Genomic DNA, 20998 nt, shown 5'->3' on the forward strand with positions numbered 1-20998 from the left:
ATTACCCTGACTTTGAAACAAACACAAGATTGTTTTGTTTAGAAATTGGCATTCGTGTACCACAACAACGGAAAAAGCAACACGACTAATTTAGAGGTATTCATTGCAGGTTAATGGGTGGGATGTCTAAGAGGTTCCAGGGAATGGTGAATTGACCCTGCTTTTAATAATCACACCACTAGTTCCAATGGCTCCATGACACCTAATGTTCTCCATCTTCTCAGATGAAGGCAGGCAGAGCTCATGGAAGAGCAAAAGGTCCTGTTACTGGGTTTTCAACTTAATATGTTTTCATGTGTTTTCAACCTGTTACAGGGCTCTCTCCCTACTACCACACTGAAACAGCTCTGACAAAGCCTCCAGGCTGACTTCTGTTCATCAGTTCCCAAAAACATGCTCATTTGGTTTTTCTGCCATATTTAATACTTGGTTACTCTCTCCTTCTTGAAGTTATCTTGCCTTGCAGCTTGTGTCACCTCCCCCTTTTCCCTGTTTCCTTTCTGCCTCCTGGCTCCTCCTTCTTTATGGCCTCTGTTCCCCAGACCTCAACTCTGAGCTAGCCCTGGATAACACAGCTCAAAACACAGGCTTCATCAGTACACAATTCATTCAGGGGACTCACAAATCTCTCTCCTGCTCAGAAGCCTGTTGCACTCTCAAAGCTCTTGTGCTCCCGAATGTGCCATTTCTGCATTTCACATGCATCTCAACCTCATTATCTCTGGGGTAGAAAATTCTCATTTTTATTGGACTCTTAAGAGCAAAAAGGGTTCATGGCCGACCTTATAGGTTATAAAAAGTTCTTAACAACCTGCCTTGGAAACAAGCCCTTCTGCTTCTATTATCATCCCCAGTTTACAGATGACAGCTCTGGGACAAAGGGATGAGACCAGCCAAGGTCAAACAACTAAGAAGTAGATATGAACCCAGCAAATCTGCTATCCTATGCTCCCTCTTAACATGCAGATGATCCAGGACACTTCCAATTAATGTCATGTTATAAGATGGGGACTTACAGATTCACTTCTAAGTTTCCTCCAGAATCCCCATGACAGTTGGTCTCTCCAGCAGTACCGCAGAACCAAAAATACACCTTTGCTTTAAGGTAGCCAAGCAGAGAAGACCAGCCATAGTAATATGGCCATGACATGCAAAAGACAAAACTCATGTATTGCACGATTCAAATTATAGGTGCCAACATCAACTCCCTGCCCAAGCCAAAAACCTAAATATGATGTGTGATTCTCCTCCGCTCCCATCTTCCTAATGCACTAAGTTCCACAGCCTCATGCTGACAGTCAACAAGTCACAAAGAAGGTAAGTTACATCCTTACCATCTCTCAAACACAGGAGGAGCAACCCCAGAAGACTCCTTAACATCGGGCCTCTGCCTCCTTCCTCCTGCATCTCCATTACTCTCCTACAAGTATCCCACAATCCAGCTACATCTGATTTTGCACTGTTCTTGGAGCGTCAGGTTCAATGCTCCCAATCCTGCCTGGAATGGCCCCCTTTACTCCTTTTTCACAGAGCTAACTCCTACCCAGCACGAAGCTTAAGTGAAACATCTCTGATGCTCTATTCTGAGTCAGAGGTCTCTCCTTCTTGTTCCCATTACACGAGATTCAGAATATATCGCAAAACTTGAAATTCTTCTGCTACCACTGATTTATTGTCTGAAGTGCAGACCTTATTTTATTTGATATTTCCATGGGAAAACAGCAGACGATACCCAGTGGGCATTCCATACATATTTATGCAATGAACAAATACATGAATGGATGAGTGAAAGGATGAGCAGCCACTCCTCTGTCATTTCATCCTTCAGGTGCTCACTGCTTTTGGATGAACAGGAGGCTTCATTCACTTTTTTACCTTACATCAATTATTACTCTAAGAGTCAGAGAGGCTCCTGTGAAGTCTGGGTTGGGAGAGCTCCCTCTCCTGTGGCTCATTCTTTCTGAGACCACACAGATCACACCACCAAGCCTGAAACCCTTCTTCCTCCTGATCGGGACCGTTTGGGAATACCACTGCAGTGGTGATAAGGTCAGCAATATTTTTCATCCTTGTGAGGGCTCATAAATATGCATTTGGGCTAAGCTGGCAGGAGGGAGTAGTCCTTGAAAGGACATTAAAAAGTTACAAAGATTTAGTGAAGTCCTCATCTGAAGTGTGTTTTCTTTTTAACAGAGTTTGCATTTAGCTCCTCTCTGCCTCACAGCTGGCTGCCACCCACTGAGAAAGGTGGACTTGGGAGGTTCGTCCTCTGCAGGTTGTTCTTTTACCATCTTTCTGTTTGCTCTCCCCTCCCCCTACTTTCAACACTTGATCAAAAGCTCAGAGCTACTCCAAAGGGCAAGATCAGGTCAGGAGGAGAGCTTTATGTGCCTGAAAAAGGGAGATGGAGCAGATACATTGCAGACAGTTCCCCTTCTTTTTTGACATTCAGATATTGTCCTGATCCTGCTCTTTGCCTCAGCCCACCTGCTGCCTCTGTGGGATCCTGGCAGGGCAGCCAGACAGTAGCTGAAGCAGTGAAAATACACTCTTCCCAGATCTGACAGTCACCAGCAAAGGAAATTTTTTAAGAGCGAGCTGCAGCCAGTGGGGGGTGGAGATGCCAAAATGACTTTGAGACACTGAGGTCATTCCTAGTCATCCTTCAGATTTTAAACTCAAACTTTGTTTCTCAAGTAAACTGGTTTCTAAAGGAAATTGGTTAAATTTATGATACTTCAAGTCTCCTATTTTGTTCTCTCATAGCATTTTATTTCCTTCAGAGGGCTGATCACATTTACATTTTGTTCATTTGTTAATATTCACACCTACCTTCCTGGAGCACATCCTCTCTGCCAAGGAGGGGGACCATGTTTGCTTTGTCTATCACGGAATCCTCAATACCCAGCCCTACCCTAGCACATTTAGGCACTCATTAAATACTTTTTGAATGCATGAATGAATGTTTCCAAATTTATCTAGTTTGTTCACCTTATATGTAAGTTTATACTTTAACTTCCTAAATCTGTTTAACAAGGCTTCTCATAAAAGTTAGCCTCTGAGATAGGCAAACTTCAAAAGTTGTGTGTGTGTCTGTGTGTGTCCATTGTAAAAATGAACATAAGGTGCTAGGAATAAGTGATATAATGAATTCATTTAAAAACTTATTAAAATGCCACAAGTGAAGGTGGAGCTACTGGTAAAGCTTAGAGTGTTATCAATTTTTTGCTAGTATTCCTGATTAAGAAGCAACTGATTCATAAAATTTAGAGAAAAAAATATCCAGTGCTATTACCTTATGTTTGTATAACACCCACTTTTCTCATTCATTATCTTATTCTATCCTTAGAATAAGTCCTATGAGTTAGGAAAGGTAGATCATACCATTCACTGACTTGCCTAATGTCAATATAGTTGGATATCTGGCAAGATGAAAACATAGCCTTCAGTCTTCTGACTCCTAAGTAAGAATGCTTTTAGCCTTCCCTATTTAAAAGCATTAGGAGCCAGGCGTGGTGGCGGGCACCTGTAGTCCCAGCTACTCGGGAGGATGAAGCAGAAGAATTGCTTGAACCGAGAAGGCAGAGGTTACAGTGGGTTGAGATCACACCACTGCACTCCAGCCTGGGAGACAGAGGGATACTTTGTCTCAAATAAATAAATAAATAAATAAAACCATTAGGGGGCCGGGCACAGTGGCTCACGCCTGTAAACTCAGCACTTTGGGAAGCCAAGGTGGGCAGATCACTTGAGGTCAGGAGTTTAAGACCAGCCTGGCCAACATGGCGAAACCCTGTCTCTACTAAAAAATACAAAAATTAGCTGGGTGTGATGGTGGGCACCTGTAATCTGAGCTACTTGGGAGGCTGAGGCAGGCAGAATTGCTTGAACCTGGGAGGTGGAGGTTGAAATGAGCCGAGATCGTGCCACTGCACTCCAGCCTGGGTGACAGAGCGAGACCCCGTCTCAAAAAAATAAAAAATATATATAACCATTAGGGAAATACATCTCAAAGATAAAAAGATCAATATCCACATATAGCACAGTACTTTTACTCAGGCCACTGGATGTTTTATTTTTACTAAAATTGTTAATGATTTCTGCTTATAGGCCCATTATATACCCTGTGTTTAAAATAGAATCTAAGATATGAAGAGTCAGGTTGCTAGACATAAGATTAATATAGAAAAGTCAACTGTATCTCTCTATGCTAACAACAGCTAGAAAAGATTTGTAAGACCTCATTTGATTAAAAAACTATATAATTTTAATGAAAGACATTAAAGTATATATAAATAGAGACATCTTATGTTCAAGGAAAAGAAGACAATATTAAAAAGATGTAATTCTCCCCATATTGAACTACAGAGTAATTAAAATGCCAATTGAAGTATTGTAGGATTTAATCTTAGAACCCAGCAATCTGATTCTAAAATTTGTATGTAACAGGAAGAGCCAAGAATGAAGAAAAAGAACACTATCAGTGGTGGGGGGAGGGGGTGCAGGGGGATAGAGACACGCATACCATATATCAAGACCCATTATAAAGTTATAGTAATTCTGGCACTGGAGCAGGGATAGACGCATGGACCAATAGAAATAGTGTCAGAAACACCTCCACACATAAGAAACTTGATATAGGATGCTGCAGATGAGAGGGGGGAAAGATGGGCTCTTCAATACAGTGCTGTAATGCTGGCTACTTATGTAGGAAACAGACCACTGTTTCTCATCATTTAGAAAAAATGATTTCAGATGGATTAAGAATATATGAAAAACAATGTTAAAATTTCTACATAAAAAATATCTTTATCACCTAGGGGTATGGAAAGAACATAAGTCATAAAGGAAAAGCTTGATAAATTCAACAATATTAACCATATTCAACTATTTTAATAATGAAAGACAAACCACAAGCCTGAAGATATTTGCAACACATAAAATTGACAAAGAATCAGTATGTAGAATCTATCAAGAATCAATTAACAGTGAAAGAAAGAATGAAAGCAAAAGCAGGCAAGAGAGGTGAACAAGCATTTAAGGTTTTGAAGTTTTTGGCCATCTATATTTTCATAGAAGAGAAAACATGAATGGCTAATAACCATATGAAAATATATTAATTAAGAAAATGAGAATTATAATCACATATTAACCAAGCTAGCAAAAATTAAAAAGTCAGAGAGGCAGCTGTAAAACGGTAGGAATCCTTGCCTCCTAGTGTATGCAACAGCAGGTGGCTGTGCCATGCAAGGTAGAAAATGTGTATCCTGTGACCCAGCCATTCCTGTGGGTTACCTATCTATTGACTGTTCAACACACAGATTATTTTAACAACAGAAAGTAATCTTACTCTGTGTTATTGTGTGATAAGACCTGCTTCTTAAAGCCCTAATAGATAATTATAAATATTTACCCATTTCATCAAGATTTAGTTATCACATGGAAACAGCATAATGTGTTAACTAATCCCCTACTCTTGACCACTTCAATTTTTTTTTTTTTTTTTGCTAATACTAGCAAATATAATACTCTGGTTTCTCTTCAGGGTGTGTAAATCTTTCATCTTTTACTAATACTAGCAAATATAAATTTATACAAATATAAATATTAAAATGTGATAAATACCCTTGTAGGTGAATATTTGTATATATTTCTGATTAAGATAAATTCTTATAAGTAGTTTAATGGTAGACATGTTTAGTGTGGATTTTTTTAGATATATTTGTGTCAAATTGTCCTCCATAAAATATTACTAATTTATACAGCAGTATATATTTCCTGCAGCCTTCCCAACACTATTAAAAACATAAGTTTTGCCAAATTTATAGGTGAAAACTTGTCCACTGAATTTTTAGTTTGCATTGATTTAAGTAATAGTGAGGCTGGACAATTTTTGTTTATTGATCTTTTGGTTTGCACATAGTTTACTCATTTAATTCTCTGCCCATTTTTCTACAAAAGTGTTTAAATTTTCTTAATGACACAGTAGAGTTCTTAATATATTCAGGATACTATTCCTTTCTCTGCCAAGCACATTAATCATTTATTAATCGTTTGCTTTTGTTTCTATTGGCTTAACTGAAGTATTTATTTCCATTTTTGCACAGTCAAAGAAATCTTTTCCTTTCTGGTTCATTCTCAGATGTATCTTTTTTTGAGATGGAGTCTCACTTCTGTTGCCCAGGCTAGAGTTCAGTGGCGCAATGTTGGCTCACTGCAACCTCTGCCACCCAGGTTGAAATGATTCTCCTGCCTCAGGCTCCCAAGTATGGGATTACAGGCGTGCACCAACATGCCCATCTCATTTTTGTATTTTTAGTAGAGATGGGTGGAATTAACTCATCTCCCTCTTATCTCTCCTATAATAAAAATCTCTCATCCAAAGAAGGTTAATAGCATCTTCCAGAAAGGGTCATTGTGAATATTAATCAATGTAACTTACAGTAATGTGCTTGATAAACAGTAAAGCAATATATGAATGTCAATCATTAGCAGCCCCTCAATAAATCGGAGTTATTGACACCACACGACCATCAGTTCACAGAGATTATATACACCTGAGCAGATGCACCTGGGGATGATAACAGTCTAGAAAGTCAAATGTACTACAGGAAGAAGACACTGATATGAACTTTCATTTCACATCCTTTCACAAGTTCAGGAGTACAGAGCAGTCACTAGAAAGGCCACAGACAATGAGGGCTCTCTTACCTTACTTAATCTTCCCCTTCCTCAGCCAACTCTGTTTCTTTGTGTACCACCACTCTTGTGACCGACATGTCAGGGTGCTGCTCTCTGGCTTCCCTGATCGCCTGAGCCAGTGCCTGCCAGGGTCAGGACAGAGAACGGCTGTGAGCTGGGGAACAGCCTCCACCTCACGATGGCAAAACACACGCACACTGATCACCTCGGACCCAACCTCAAGCCAAGAGGCACTCACTTCTTTATTTGAGAAAGCAGGAAGATTTGAAATGGGTTCACTGTCATTTTACAGACTGCTTCTCATTTCCTAAATCTCCCAATCCTTCAGTCCACTTTCAAAAAATGACACGTGGAGGAAACATGCTGGCTTTGAATCCCAGGCTTATTATACTCACTGTGAGATTTGGAGAAAACAGTTCTTTGGAGCTTAGCATTCTTACCTGTAACCCGAGACCAATGCTGAGTTGTAATGATCATTTTAAGGTTTTCTGTGTGAACTGAAGTAATGCTGTAAAGCAGCCAGCCCAGTGCCTCATCTAGACATTCAGGTGATACTAGCTATCACCCAATTGCCTGAAACTGCAAGGCATAGGACCAGGCCTTGCTCATCTTTATCCTCTTAGGCTCTCAGTAATTGTTTGAACTAAAATGTTTGCTGAACTAAAAGACTGCAGGAAAGATGTCTATAAACCTCTAAGACACAGAACTAAAGAGCAGTAGCAACAACATACAATTAGTAAAGCTAAAGAACAGAGACTGACTAATCTTCAGGTTATAAAATACAGGTCCCCATTTGACAGCTGACAAAACTGCAGGCACAAAGATTAATGGGTCTTTCTCAAGGCTATCCAGCCTGTGAGCAGCAGGATAGGAGCAGGGAGGACCCAGAGGGCTGACTCCAGTGGTTTAGGGTCCTTCCTTGGACCACGCGGTAAGAAAGCAAAGTTTCTCTGTGTTTTATCAGAAAGTAAACTGTAAGAGTGTTGCAGCACAATGGAAAGATCCTATTTTTCAGAGGAGGAAAATGGCTTTCCTAATTATTACTCATTTTGTTTTTAAAGTATGGGTGAGAAAACAAAACACCAGAGAACAACCCTCGAAGTCTAGGAAAGAATTCTAAAGTCCAGGCATGGTGGCTCAGGCCTGTAATCCCAGCACTTTGGGATGCCAAGGCGGGCGATCACTTGAGGACAGGAGTTCCAAACCAGCCTGGCCAACATGGTGAAACCCAGTCTCTACTAAAAACACCAGGCTTGGCTGGCGCACGCCTGTAATCCCAGCTACTTAGGTGGCTGAGGCAGGAGAATTGCCTGAACCGGGAAGCGGAGGCTGCAGTGAGCCAAGACTGCACCACTGCACTCCAGCCTGGGCAACAGAGTGAGACTTTGTCTCCAAAAAAAAAAAAATGTCTAGGAAAGAATGCTAAAACAAAGAGAAAATTTTACCAGGACAGAGAATACCGTATCTCATAAGGAAACTGCATTTGAAATAAAGCCATGCAATTTTTTCTTTTGCTGTCAGCTGCCTAAGGGGACAACTGCATTTCTTGTTTGCATGATAGTTTCTGTCAGCTGTAAGGATACTAAGCAGAAACCCTAAGCCTCGTTTCATTTAAAAAAAGGTAAAGCTACCAAAAGAAAAAAAAAAGGACATCATTTTTATACCGAAAATTTTTTGCACAGAAACTTGGAAGACATTTGAGGGTGCTTAAATTTCCACCAGGTAACAAACTCTTGTGAGTGACCTGTGTTAGGACAATAGAGAAATAAGACATGGAACCAGACTCCAATCTGGGCAGTTAGACAAGTGTTTGTCAAGGGGGGAGAGTGAATGGCTGGAGGGCTAGCGTGGAGCAGGAGTGGGAGCAGGTATCTGGTTCCAGGGAAGGGCAGAAAAGCTTTTCAGCGTGTTGACTGGAATGGGAATAGGGAAGGGAGAGGAAGCACAGGGGTGCAGTTCTACATTTTGTGTGTGTGTGTGTGTGTGTGTGTGTCTGTCTTCAGAGGGAAGGAGACTGGAATGATCCAAGCCATTTACTACGTTGGTTTGTGCAGTCCACACTGGGAAAAGTCAAAGACAAGGACAAGCTCTGATGGGAGCCAAATGTAGCTACCGACAAATGATCAAATACTTTGAGTATCTGATCTACAAAGATCTGCCTACAACAAACCAGGGCAATTGTTAGAGAAAATGTAGATGATACCCAAGGGAAGGCAACACATATGAAGTACATTCTAATTCACAGAAAGGTTGGGAAAAGCAAAAACTGCTACAGTCATCTTGAAACACATTCAAAATCAGTTTGTTAAAACTCCTTTCATTCCATAATATCAGCATGCAAAATTAAATACTGTAAAATGTTAATTTATTATGGCAATAATAAGGATTATGAGAAAACATCACATCTTACTGCCAAATTGAGCAATTATTTCTTAGAAAGAAATACACTCTGAAGAGAAACTGCAGTGTATTTTACCCCTCCTTGGTATGGAGCTGAAAGTATCGTGACCAGCACAGGGTGAAGAATCTGCAAAGCAAGTTTCTGTAAAAGCATGCCTCTTTGATTTGCCAACACAAAAAAGATTTCTTGTTTTCTGTCTGGCCCAGTGAAAGTGTCCTTCCATTTTAAGATGCCTTTTTTATTTTTTTTTAATTTTGAGATGGAATCTTGCTCTGTCGCCCAGGCTGGAGTGCAGTGGCACCATCTCCGCTCACTGTAAGCTCTGCCTCCCAGGTTCACGGCATTCTCCTGCCTCAGCCTCCCAAGTAGCTGCGACTACAGGTGCCCGCCACCACGCCTGGCTAATTTTTTGTATTTTTAGTAGAGACAGGGTTTCACTGTGTTAGCCAGGATGGTCTCCATCTCCTGACCTCGTGATCCGCCTACCTCGGCCTCCCAAAGTGCTGAGATTACAGGCGTGAGCCACTGCACCCAGCCTTAAGATTCCTTTTAACGTAGGCAAGGAACTGAAAAAGATGTCAATGTTATGAAGGTCACTATATGATCAACATCGGATTTTGACAGGAAAGCGATTTCATCATTTAATGTAAAGTAGCTCTGTCATCTCATTACAGGCTTAAAGGAGAAAGTGAACCCCCAACAGCTTCTGGTGACAAGCAGACCGAAAGCCACAATCACATTTACTCAAAAATGTTGGCCAGGTGTGGTAGCTCATGCCTGTAATCCCAGCATTTTGGGATGCCAGGGCGGGTGGATCACCTGAGGTCAGGAGTTCGAGACCAGCCTGGCCAACACGGTGAAACCCCATCTCTACTAAAAACACAAAAACTAGCCAGGCGTGGTGGCGGGTGCCTATAGTCCCAGCCACTCAGGAGGCTGAGGCAGGAGAATTGCTTGAACCCAGGAGGCGGAGGTTGCAGTGAGCCCAGATCGTGCCACTGCACTCCAGTCTGGGCACCAGAGGGAGATTCCATCTCCAAAAAAAAAAGTTTATGCTATCTCACAAACATAAAAAGGCGAAATCTCTGTTCTCTTCATTTGGATATCTGACCTCAGTTTTAGAAAGGGCTGAAACATGACATCATATACAAAAAAGGAGATGCCTGTCCTTGCAACAGCAGCAGTTAAGGCTGCAGGGTCATCATGATTTTTTAAGAGTCAGGTGTATATGTTATTTTGGCACTTGTATTTCAGATTGTGTTTTTAATATTCGCCTTTCAGAAGCAGTACTATCTAGATTTGAATTTTGGGGTAAAAAGGCCAAAACATTCTTTTGCCTTTTATAACAAAATTATTTTGCCTTTTGTTATAAAAGGCAAAACAATACACATAAGTAAAACCTGAGTACTGGAAAGGTGGCATTTTAAAGTGTGTAAAGGGCCTAGGTTCAATGGGTGGGGGGAAGGGGGGCGGTGGAAGAAACAATGGCTGGGAGAAGACCCTAGTTTGCACTTTCCACCATGCCAAAAAAGGTGAGCTTGTGCCTCACATATTCTAGGAATTCAGTGAGTGCTTATTGAGAAGAGTCCCAGAGAGAAAGAAGCAGGTTTGCTCCAATTTCTCAGGCGAAACTCAAGACTGTTCCAGTGGATAGTAGAATAAATCTGGAAAACTGGAGGCTTGTTTCCACATAAGTCACCCATTTTCCCGTGGTAAGCAGACAAGTGTACTAATGCTCTCTAGGAATCTCCAGTCCTATATCAAAATCCAGAGTCAAGGCAATCTTTTAACCTCTAATAACTCTTAAGAAAATTTTAAAAGTACATTACGAATATGTAAGTCAAATCATGCTTACAAAGGTCAAAAAAATTGGGAGTAATTTTCTTCTTAGGCATGAAAAAATCCATTTATCTCTGATCACATATAGGCAGCCTTTCTCAAATGAAGAATTTTGTTCTCTAAAATTTTCTTTCCTGAGCTCAGTATTATGTCCAAAGCTGTGTAACTATCGTCAGCTCCTCCTCCCCAGCTGAGATAGTCAATTGAATATTTCTTTTCCTTTTCTTCAAGTTGTTATAAAAGGAAAACAGCTTGGTCTCCTTTAAAGCTGAGTTAAAATCACTTTTAAAAAAATTGCCGGCATCACTTGGGACTGCAGTCTAAAATGAAAACTGCTCTCAAAGTCTCCAGCAGTTCCATTCATCACCTGCTCAAAGCCATGCATGCTGCCAAATTTAACATTAGAATGGAGGCATGATTCTTTTAAAAAATTTTCAGAATCAACGTAAATTTTCACTTTGTAAGAAACCTTATATTACCTCCCCTCCCCCAATAATCGCAATAGGAGAAAACACCTGGAAGTAAATAACTCAACTTTTCTAATGCCATATACTTGAAAAGTTCCTGAAAGTAGGCATAGCTCAAGCTTAGTGGCTTTCTTCATTTTTTGGAAGTTGGTGCATTGAACTGCCATTCATTTTTAAATATTTGATCACTTGCCTTTAAACCAGGCCCACACAAATCTAATGTTTTCCAGAAATCCTCCAGATTAGACCCAAAAGTACATGTAAAGCCAGTGGAAAATAAAGAGAAATCTGTGTTTTATGCTGATTCAGAGGTAGGAAAGCCTGTATCCAGGCTGTGTCTTTATGTCCTGCTTAGGAGGTGGACTTCACCCAGGAGGTATGGGGAGAAGAGGTTTACACAGGTATGTGACATGATGACAAATGTGAAACTTAGAAAACAAACATGGTCATTTCCAGAACTAGAACTTAACTTATTTACCTGGTCATGATCAATATCTCCATCTCCTGTGATCACAATGCGTTTCTCAATTCTTGTTTCAGAAATTCCACCTTTTACAGTCTAAAGGTCATAAAGGAGAAGAAGAAAAAACAACAATCACTGAAGCATGTTTACACAGAGCAAACAGAGATGGGAGTCCACCTAAACCTGTGGATCATCGTAAGGCCACACACAACAAGGAGCAGAAAACTGATATTCTAGAAACACTCTGTGCTTTATTTTTAAGCTCAATAGAGAATCCTATTACTAAAGTTATAGCATCCACAAGTATCCCTCAACTGAGAGCAACCTTAAAACTAATTTATCAATATTCAAGATGGCATCTGTCCCATCTTAATCTCACTTAAGATAGGACAGATATTATTTAATCCAAGTAGCTCCTTTAGGGCATTGTTATAATTTCCCGAGTTTCTTTACTCCTAGCTGGCCAATTTTTAAAAAGGAGAGTAGGGAGAAATCAGTTATTTGCAGAATTACAAGAAATTATAAGAATTTAGGTATCTGTTTTTGGTTTGAGAAGCTGTTTGATGTGATATATATTTTTTTCCCCATCACAGAAGACTTCTGTATAATGTGATGGTTTTGACTGACGGATTCTGAGCATACAAATTTATTTGCCGATTTTGTTTATTGCATTTAGTGCAATAATTCTAAAAAGGATTTGCTTTGGTTTAAGATACGGAAGATGGATGAGATTTTTTTTGTTGAATGTTTGATTTGATGACACCCTGCGTAAGTAGTTGTACACGTAGACATGGCGCACGGCTGGACAAAGGATGCAAGCGGGGCTGGAGGAGGGAGCTTCTGGGGGAACTGCCTCACAGCGTTATGGGCTCCGTACAAGCTGAGAGTGCCTGGGGCACACTGGATGAGGCTGAGGAGATCATCTGGCTGTGACCTTCTAAACAGTCAATGAGCAAATACCACACGGTCCTGGGAAAGCACACACCCAACCTTTACAACTCTGATAAATGTACACTCTCAGTCACAAGTGACAGCATTTTACTGTAAGAAACCAGGCTTATCACTATGCTTAATAACTGGATATGCTTTAAAATGAGCACCAACAGTACCTTGCATTTATGCGGCATTTTTAAATTTACAAATTACTTTTGCTGTTTTTTAAATTGTTGTTGAAACATGGGTTGGGAAGGGCACAAGGGATACCTTTAAGACCTTTAGACACTTATCCAAAGTGAAAAACAGAAGCAGAAGGAAATAGTGGAAAATAAGGCTGGAGTTAGAAAGCTGATGACTTCAGCATGCATCAGAATCACCTGGAAGCTTCTTAAGACAATTCCAATGTTTCAGGAGAACTGAAGTGGGGCCACGCTATTTATACTTCTAACAATGCCTCAGATGAAGCTGATGCTGCTGATCCAGGGATGACTGGTTACCCAGTGCTAAACATTTAGAGAATTATGCGGGAAGGGACAGGGGAATGCCCCAAATCAGCACACTAGTGATCTTAAATGAGGGAAATTCTACATTATTTGAACAACTTGCTGAAAATTCTGAATGATGGCCTTCATTCATTCGCTTTAGTCAGGAGAGCTGGTTTAATAAAAGTAGAAGCACAAGTTTGTTTTTATAAATTATAAATTTTATTAAATTATTTATGCTTTTGTAGCAATCTTACATATAGCTATTTGTAACAGATTTTTACCCCCTTGTACTTCACAAAATTGCAATTTGGTTTGAATGCATTTGTCAATGGAGCCTAATTTCTTGGATACTTTAAACCAAGGCATTCTGATTCCACTGGCACTGTCTGTATCTTACCTGGAAGTGTGCACAGGAAGAGAGAAACAATTCAGAAAAGATTCTGTCTGTAATGTACCATCCTCTCCATATGATCCCCTGCATTGCTTTACCTTGGTGATGTGTGTGGTTGTCGTTGTTGACACGGACTCAGATGTGATGGTTTGTGCAGTCAGTAACGTGCCCGAATCACCACCAGCCCCGCCATCAATCTTTGGATAGTTGGGGGAAAAATACAAAGTAATGCTTAACTTCCGTTATGTTGTCAGAGAAGATCCCCACCCCATCGAATATGCATCTTTTAAAATCTGTGTGGTTTGCGTGTTTGCAGTAGTAATTACCATCCAGGAGAGCGGCTGGTATTTGAAACTGAGTAGAGGCAAAAGGCTAGGTGCACATGGAGAAGCAAACTCAACTGTGTGAGTGGAGAAAAGAGAGAAGAATGGACATAGGAGGTGCGACTGAAAGCTACAAGGGAATTATGACAGAATTTGTCTGAAGGACATTTGCACAAGCTAGAAAATGAAACTAGAGAGCCAGGCAGAGAAGTTTCCACAGTGACCAGAAGCGCTGAGTTTGTTGTTTTTTAAGCACAGGTGGGTAAAAATAGATAAACATTTTATCAAATTACCAAGCAACAGAACCTGACTAGGACAAACTGAATCTGCATGATTTGGTTATCTGCTTACCTCTAGCAGATTGTTTTTATCAACTACATTGTTCCTGTAATTGTATGTTGTGAGCATATATATGGGCACATATATTTCAATACTGCACATACGCATGTGCTCTCTACATATATATAAATCCCATACATATGTTAAAATAGATTTTAACTTGTTTGCTTTGATATTGAAAGATGCAGAAGATTCTAGAGTTTCCAAGGGGAAACAATGAAGCAAATTAACAGCCTAATAGTTTATGTTAAGATCACGAAACATATTTGCCTTCTGTTTCCTGACACTGACACGAGGAAATAACTGCACGGTCCAGAGCCTTTCTGACTGTGAGAGGAAACCTCTTTCAAACTTGGGTCATGCACCTGTATTTCTTCATTCTGGCAACTTACCACAATACAGACACATGACTAATGCTCCCCCGCCAAGCCGTTCATAAGAAACCTATTTGTGCTTATGTGGGATCAATGCACACACAGGGATGCCATATCCAAAATAATTTTCAGATGCGTTTCACACGTGCATGCATTAAACCTTTTAAAAAATATTCTGAGAGGTTGATAACCTGACATCCTCCACCATGATACAATTCTACCACAGAAGGTGCATCTTCTCAGTGGAGAAAATATTTATTTTATATTCTATTTTGAAATAATGAATGCTTTCTCTTTTTTTGTTATTCTTAAGGTTAAACATCTTAATGCTTATTCCAAATCTTTACAGAACCAATGTGTGAAAACCTAAAATCAAACACACAAATCTAATAATTATTTAGACACATGGTATCACCATTCACATATGAATGACTACATAGGTCTTTAGAAAATAATTCCACATGAAGGAGAAGCACAGGTGTGTGTGCCTGTGTGTGTCTGTGTGTGTGTGTGTGTGCATGTGTGTTATTACAAGCAAGAATGAGTTGATTGGGTCAGTCTTCATGGAGTTAGAGAGGGAAAGAAGCCTAAATCACATCCACAATTAGATCGGATTATTATTAATCAATGAATTATATCAGATAAACTTTGCAAGAAAATTTGTTTCCTAAGTGTACACAAACATTCTTAGGTATGTCAACCCAGAAATGGCTTTCAATCACATGAACAAGATTGATACTGTCTGTCCTAAATAATATGTACAGTTCCCCTATAATTACTGGGTTACCAATTTAATTGCAGCTCTCTGTCTCAATCTAAGAGAAGAACATAGCAAATTATGTTGTTGAAGTACAGTTATAAAGTGCAGATACAAAAAGCTACATCAAAGCCAGAAACATGTAAACTAAGAGAAGAAAGAATGAAAACATGGATACACTAAGGGAAAAAAGAGCTCGAACAGTCCAAGTCTAGAGCTTTTGTACCTGTGGAGACTCATATGTGATGGTTTTGGTCTCAGTTTGGACAATGGGGACTTCCTTGGTGGAGATTTCTGTCCTTTGTGAGGCATCAGAAATTGTTACCATCTCTGTTTTTACCACTGGTGGCTGAGGTGGAAAAGGAAGGGAAAAATAAATTCTAGAGGTAATAAAGTAAAAGTGTTTAATGGAACCTTCACAAATAATAGTAAGAAACATATCCAAAGACACACTCATGCACAAAAGAAAAGAGTAAAAGCAAACAACCTAAAACAAACAAAAGAAATAAAAGAAAAATTTTCCTTCAAATATATCATATATACACACACATACATGTGTACATAGATACGTACATATATATGAATGTGTGTATGTGTATATACACATACATGAAAAATGAGTTGACATGATGGCTTCTTAAATTATGTTACTCTTTAAATTAAGATGGTCCCAAACTACTTTTATGTCAAGCCTAGTGTATAGTGATACACACACACACACACACACACACTCTCTCTCTGTCTTGCTCTCTCTCTCCCTCCTTAGCTTTGGGCAAGTAATAATAAATTGAAAAGAAAATAGAATGAACTATGTGAAGTGACCTGTCTCTATTTTTATCATAATTTAAAGGACCACATAGTTTGTGTGAAGGCTCACTGCCTTTAACTGGCATGCCAGCTAGGTAGGCTAAGATTTGTTCTTCTGCCCACAATACCTTTTCTGCCTTATTGTTAACAGACACACCATTTTCAGAAAGGATGTCTTCAGGTATTACTGTTTTCAGTTATACTTGTCTAAAATTTGCAGTGTTTCTTCTGTATTACCTAAGTTAAAATGCTCCATCTAAAATTACTCCATCAATGTTACACCAATGCTTTGAACAATTTAAAACATTAAAAGAAATATTCGACGGCTTATTAACATTGTAGTCTGCGGAGTATGCATGTTTAATATTAATGCAACACCAGACTATACTACTACCAAAATACTGCAGTACTTTCTTTGAGAGAACATTCTCAACAGGCATAATTATTTAAAGAGGAGTAACGATATGTTAAACACAGAATAGTTCAAAGTCTTCAAGGACTCTTGAAAAATCTTCTCTAAAGTGAAACAGAAGTTTAAAAGTAACATGGTTAAAATCCACTTAATTATTTTAAGACAAAGTCACTTCAACATTTTCCATCCCATCGAAGAGAACAAAATAAATCTCTGTATTGTGGGCATTTAATATTAAAATCAAGAAATATTCCCAAGGAAATAAACCCTCCCTCAGCCTAACTCCCAAATGAGAGACACTGCACCTAGTGACCAAAAAGTTCTCTTCTTTGAAGAGAAGAGAAAAAGATTCATGTCCAATGTATAGATAATCCACAAAACATATAATCATCTGGCAAATACTCCAGAATTGACATTAGGATAGAATGAGAAGCGAGGATATCCTCCTATCAAATAGCCTAGCCTCTGGCTGCCTGGAAAGGCTCTTCACAAAACCATACAACCCCTGGAATCCCAAAACAGAAATCACAGTGGCATTCAAGAAATAACATTCTCATCACTGCTGGATACTGCATTCAGAGAACCACGGTAATCAGAGCCTGCTGTCATCTCTAAAACTCTGAAGTTGAAGAATGAGCCAAGAAGTCAAACCCAATCATGACATCAGGGGCACACGCACTCAGCACTGACCATTTTTTTTTCAACATTACATATACATTTTTCTAATTAAACCAAAAGGGGAAAAAAAGGCATTTAGTGTGAGGAAGCAGTGCAACTGAAGACAAAACAGTTGAAAACACCCAAAACATGCAAAGAAAAATTTAAATGTGAAAAGGGAAGGAAAAATTGATGTGGTGCTTGTAGGAAAGTTTACCCTACAGGTGTCCAGTGGCCGCAGAGAAGCTGGAACCCATGAACTGAGTGGGCAGAAAATCCACAAAGCAGTGCTTCCCCCTTCCTCCCATGAGAGAGAAAAATCAGATTCTTGTTGAAAAAAGCTGAAGAACCGGGAGGACAGGAGAAGAAAGGCAGGAGTTCCCCATCTGAGAAGCAGCTCTAGAGTTTGGCTCCCACCTGGGACTCCCATTTACCTCTGAACAACAAATAATTTGTGGCAAAACATCAATGTCAACATGGGACACCTCTCCGTTAACTTTCTGTGGCTCTTCCTCTGCTTCTTCTCCCAAGTCTTGCTTAAGAGCGCCTTCGTGTACACTCTTCTCTCCGGGTATCTTTTGGGCACCTACATTTTCCTGGATCACTGTTTCTAATGTGATTACACTGGCACCTGCTTGTGTGACTGGGCTGGCTTCGGGCACTGCTTCCTCCCTCTCGACTACCTTGGCTGCCGGGCGGGGTTCTTCCTCCACCTCTTCTTCATACTCCTGTTCCTCCCTGATGGTGCCCTCGGTCACTCGGTGGTGGGGACGGTACTCTCCCACGTCTTCCTCCTCACTCTCACTGCTGCTGCTGCTGCTCTCAGAAGACAGGGAGGTGGAGTCTTTTTGTGTCACAGGCTCCACCTTACGAATCTCCCCAGGACCACTCCCAGGTGATATCTCTTTACCATTCATTTCTTCTGTGATTACTCTTTCGTCTTTCCCAACCTCTGCCCGCTTCTTCTCCTCCACTATATTCAGAGTCTCATGTGAACTCTGTACAAAAAAAGATGGACGAGGGAAAACAAAAATATATGAATAAATAAAAACAACGGAAACCCAAATTAACCGATGGCAGATTCATGTCATGGAGAAAAACAAAGATGATTATGATGGCTGACTGAAAGGGAAGCGGGGCAAACGTGAGAGCAATGAGAAACGTGAGGCAATGGTGTTAACATGGAAAAAGGGGAGAACCTTAACAGCATCCCTGGCTCCAGTGCAAGGCCCTTCTGACTCAGGAGCACGTGTCTGCGGAACAAAAAGCAACCGAGGACACAAAATCAATACAGTTTTACCTCAACAACCACTGAAAATAACATCTGACACTGCAAAGACAAAACAGCAAGAATCAACATCTACAGAAACCTCTGCTCAGGGTCACATAGAGGACAATCAAGACAAATGCCAAAAAAGCTTACAAAAAGACACAAAAACACAAGAACAGCCAGCATCCTCCCAAAGAAGTAAAATGCTTTTATTATAGATATATCTATAAGTTCTACCTATGTTGTTAAAACAGTTTACAAAAATTGAATTATACCAAAGCTGACTCATCATTTTAAAGAAAAAAATTTAACTTTTAAAACCTAGTAACAGTTTTGGTTTTAATCAGACTATAAAGTCTAGCCTGGAATCCTGATTCTTAAATGAACATAGCACCAAGGAGATGGCACTTTTATTTTTTGCTGGTTTTCTTTAAAAAAAAAAAAAAGTTTTAATTGGCAAAATTATAGTTAGCCTCAGAAGGCTATTAACATGAAAATGTTCATTCCAGAAATGGTTATTAACATTCCAACTCGTACCGTAAGTCGGCAAAGCCTATTATACAATAGAGTGGGTGTCAGTGGTGGCTCCAAGTGTTTTCTCTTACAATTTAGCTCCTCTACTAGCATCTTTGACATCTAAACTGAGTCAAGTTTATTATTTGACACGTTCACTTCTGTCCCCTTCAGACATCTGCTTCTTGGGAGTAAAGTAATTTACTCCAGTTGAGTAATATAGCACCTAAATGTTCAATAAATATCTGTTGACTGAATACATTAGTAACAAATTACTATGTTATGATATTATTAACTAGGGTGAAAACCTTTTTGTACAGAGGGGTTTTTAAAGCTTCACATTTTTCTCACACTTACAAAAAGTCTGCTTTACAATGATATAACTCAAGAATGGCCAACTTTTTTACTTCTAGGTGGTACTACTGCCTATTGATCTAACTTAAAAATAATTCAGCTAGAGCCAGGAGCCCTATTTATTCACGAAAGTGACTCCATTCTGGATGGAGAAGGGCACCACACCACTGAGCCCTCTGGATATTGTTGTTAAGTTGCCAAGGTACTAACTGGACTGGAGCCTATAACAGACAGCAGGGCTGAGTTCATCTGTCCCAGACACATGGACAACCACGAGATGAAGATCCTAACATCACACACACATGTCTCTGCAGCACTGTCAACGTCTACTCACAAACTCTCTTGGACCTGCCCTATTATTCTTAAACACATGGTAAGGGCATGCTTTCATTGACCCAAATTAATACCATGTAAATCACATTACTAACAGAAGACAGCTATCTTTCCAGTTTCATTGAAAACTCAGAGGTTTTTAGATATTAAACTGAAAAAACTCTCAATCTATTTTGATAAACAGGTAACATTTAACCATGACTACATATAATAAACATATCCAGTGACCAGAACATTTCTGAAACACACATTTCATTATTATTATAGATCAGTTAATTACTATTATTGTTATATCTTAACCTCAATTGGCTGGATAGGTTCTGCCCAAGTTCAGGGAATTCCTTAGGGTCATTCAAAAGCAATTATTTCATGGAGCATGGGAGGCACTTCAGATTTTTTCCATATAAACAGAATTTTAAAAATAACATGCCATCAGAGGATGCCTGAAATTTGGGGTTTTGAAAATGTCAACTCTGCAAAGCACATCTGGTTGAGGGTTTCCCTCTGCTTAACAGCCCAGACTCTGGAACTTAATGATTTAAATTATTCTCTGAATTTAGGCAGATTTTTTTTTCTTTGACCAAAGAAGCAGGAGAAACATCCAATCTATATCTTTTCTTCATGTTCCAATTCAGTCATTGTTTCTTGAATGTTTCTCCCAGGAAGAATTAATTTCACCAATGAAAGCACTGGAGGGAATGGTGCCTGAATATTTAAAAAAATGAAAATCTCTCTCATATGTGGCTTTTAGTAACAGGGGAAACAAAGTAAAATGCACCTCAAGCAAGTGTGAGAAGGGCGAGGAAGAAAGCTTTTCAGAAGGTGCATTAGCGCTCACAACAGCGCCCTCTGCTGTCCAAGTGGTGGCTGAAGTGAAGGTGGCTTTCATGCTATCAGAAAAGCCCTTTTCACTAAACAAAATTGATGTTATCTCCTCTTCTAGGCTCTAGAGAGGTCAGAAAAGGAAGAGCAAAGAATTAGCAATAAGTCAGAACAGACAGCAGTGACCTATTGAAAGAAAGGAAAGGTTACACAAGAAAGAACAACAGAACAGCATAAAATGAAAGAAAAGATGAGAATTCTGAAAGATTCTGCAGCAGGCTTATACAGAGGTTTGAGCACCAGCTTTTCCACCCTGCTTGAGAATCTTTGATAGTTGTGACCTCCAGAAACCA

The 20998-nt window shown here is 39.7% G+C and overlaps 1 protein-coding gene across 44 annotated transcripts in view; it reads right to left on the reverse strand.

Annotated features, from left to right (window-relative positions):
• The window catches only part of EPB41L2 (erythrocyte membrane protein band 4.1 like 2), a 291214-nt gene that overhangs the window by 11996 nt on the left and 258220 nt on the right, over window positions 1-20998 (reverse strand). For 10 of the 44 annotated variants that reach the window (XM_054492727.2, XM_054492729.2, XM_054492726.2 and 7 more), the window contains 5 exons: window positions 17788-18351; window positions 15704-15826; window positions 13783-13881; window positions 11888-11968; window positions 6712-6824 (listed from right to left, as the gene is read on the reverse strand). In XM_054492727.2, the coding sequence (XP_054348702.2) occupies window positions 6717-6824; window positions 11888-11968; window positions 13783-13881; window positions 15704-15826; window positions 17788-18351 (975 nt within the window). In that variant the 3' untranslated portion in view covers window positions 6712-6716. Of the gene's footprint in view, window positions 1-6711; window positions 9456-10214; window positions 11969-13782; window positions 13882-15703; window positions 15827-17787; window positions 18352-18552; window positions 18607-20601; window positions 20770-20998 lie in introns of all 44 variants that reach the window. The other 34 variants (XM_054492737.2, XM_054492735.2, XM_063666597.1 and 31 more) reach the window with 8 other exon arrangements.

This window comes from Pongo pygmaeus, chromosome 5, assembly GCF_028885625.2.
Source record: "Pongo pygmaeus isolate AG05252 chromosome 5, NHGRI_mPonPyg2-v2.0_pri, whole genome shotgun sequence".
NCBI lineage: Eukaryota > Metazoa > Chordata > Mammalia > Primates > Hominidae > Pongo > Pongo pygmaeus.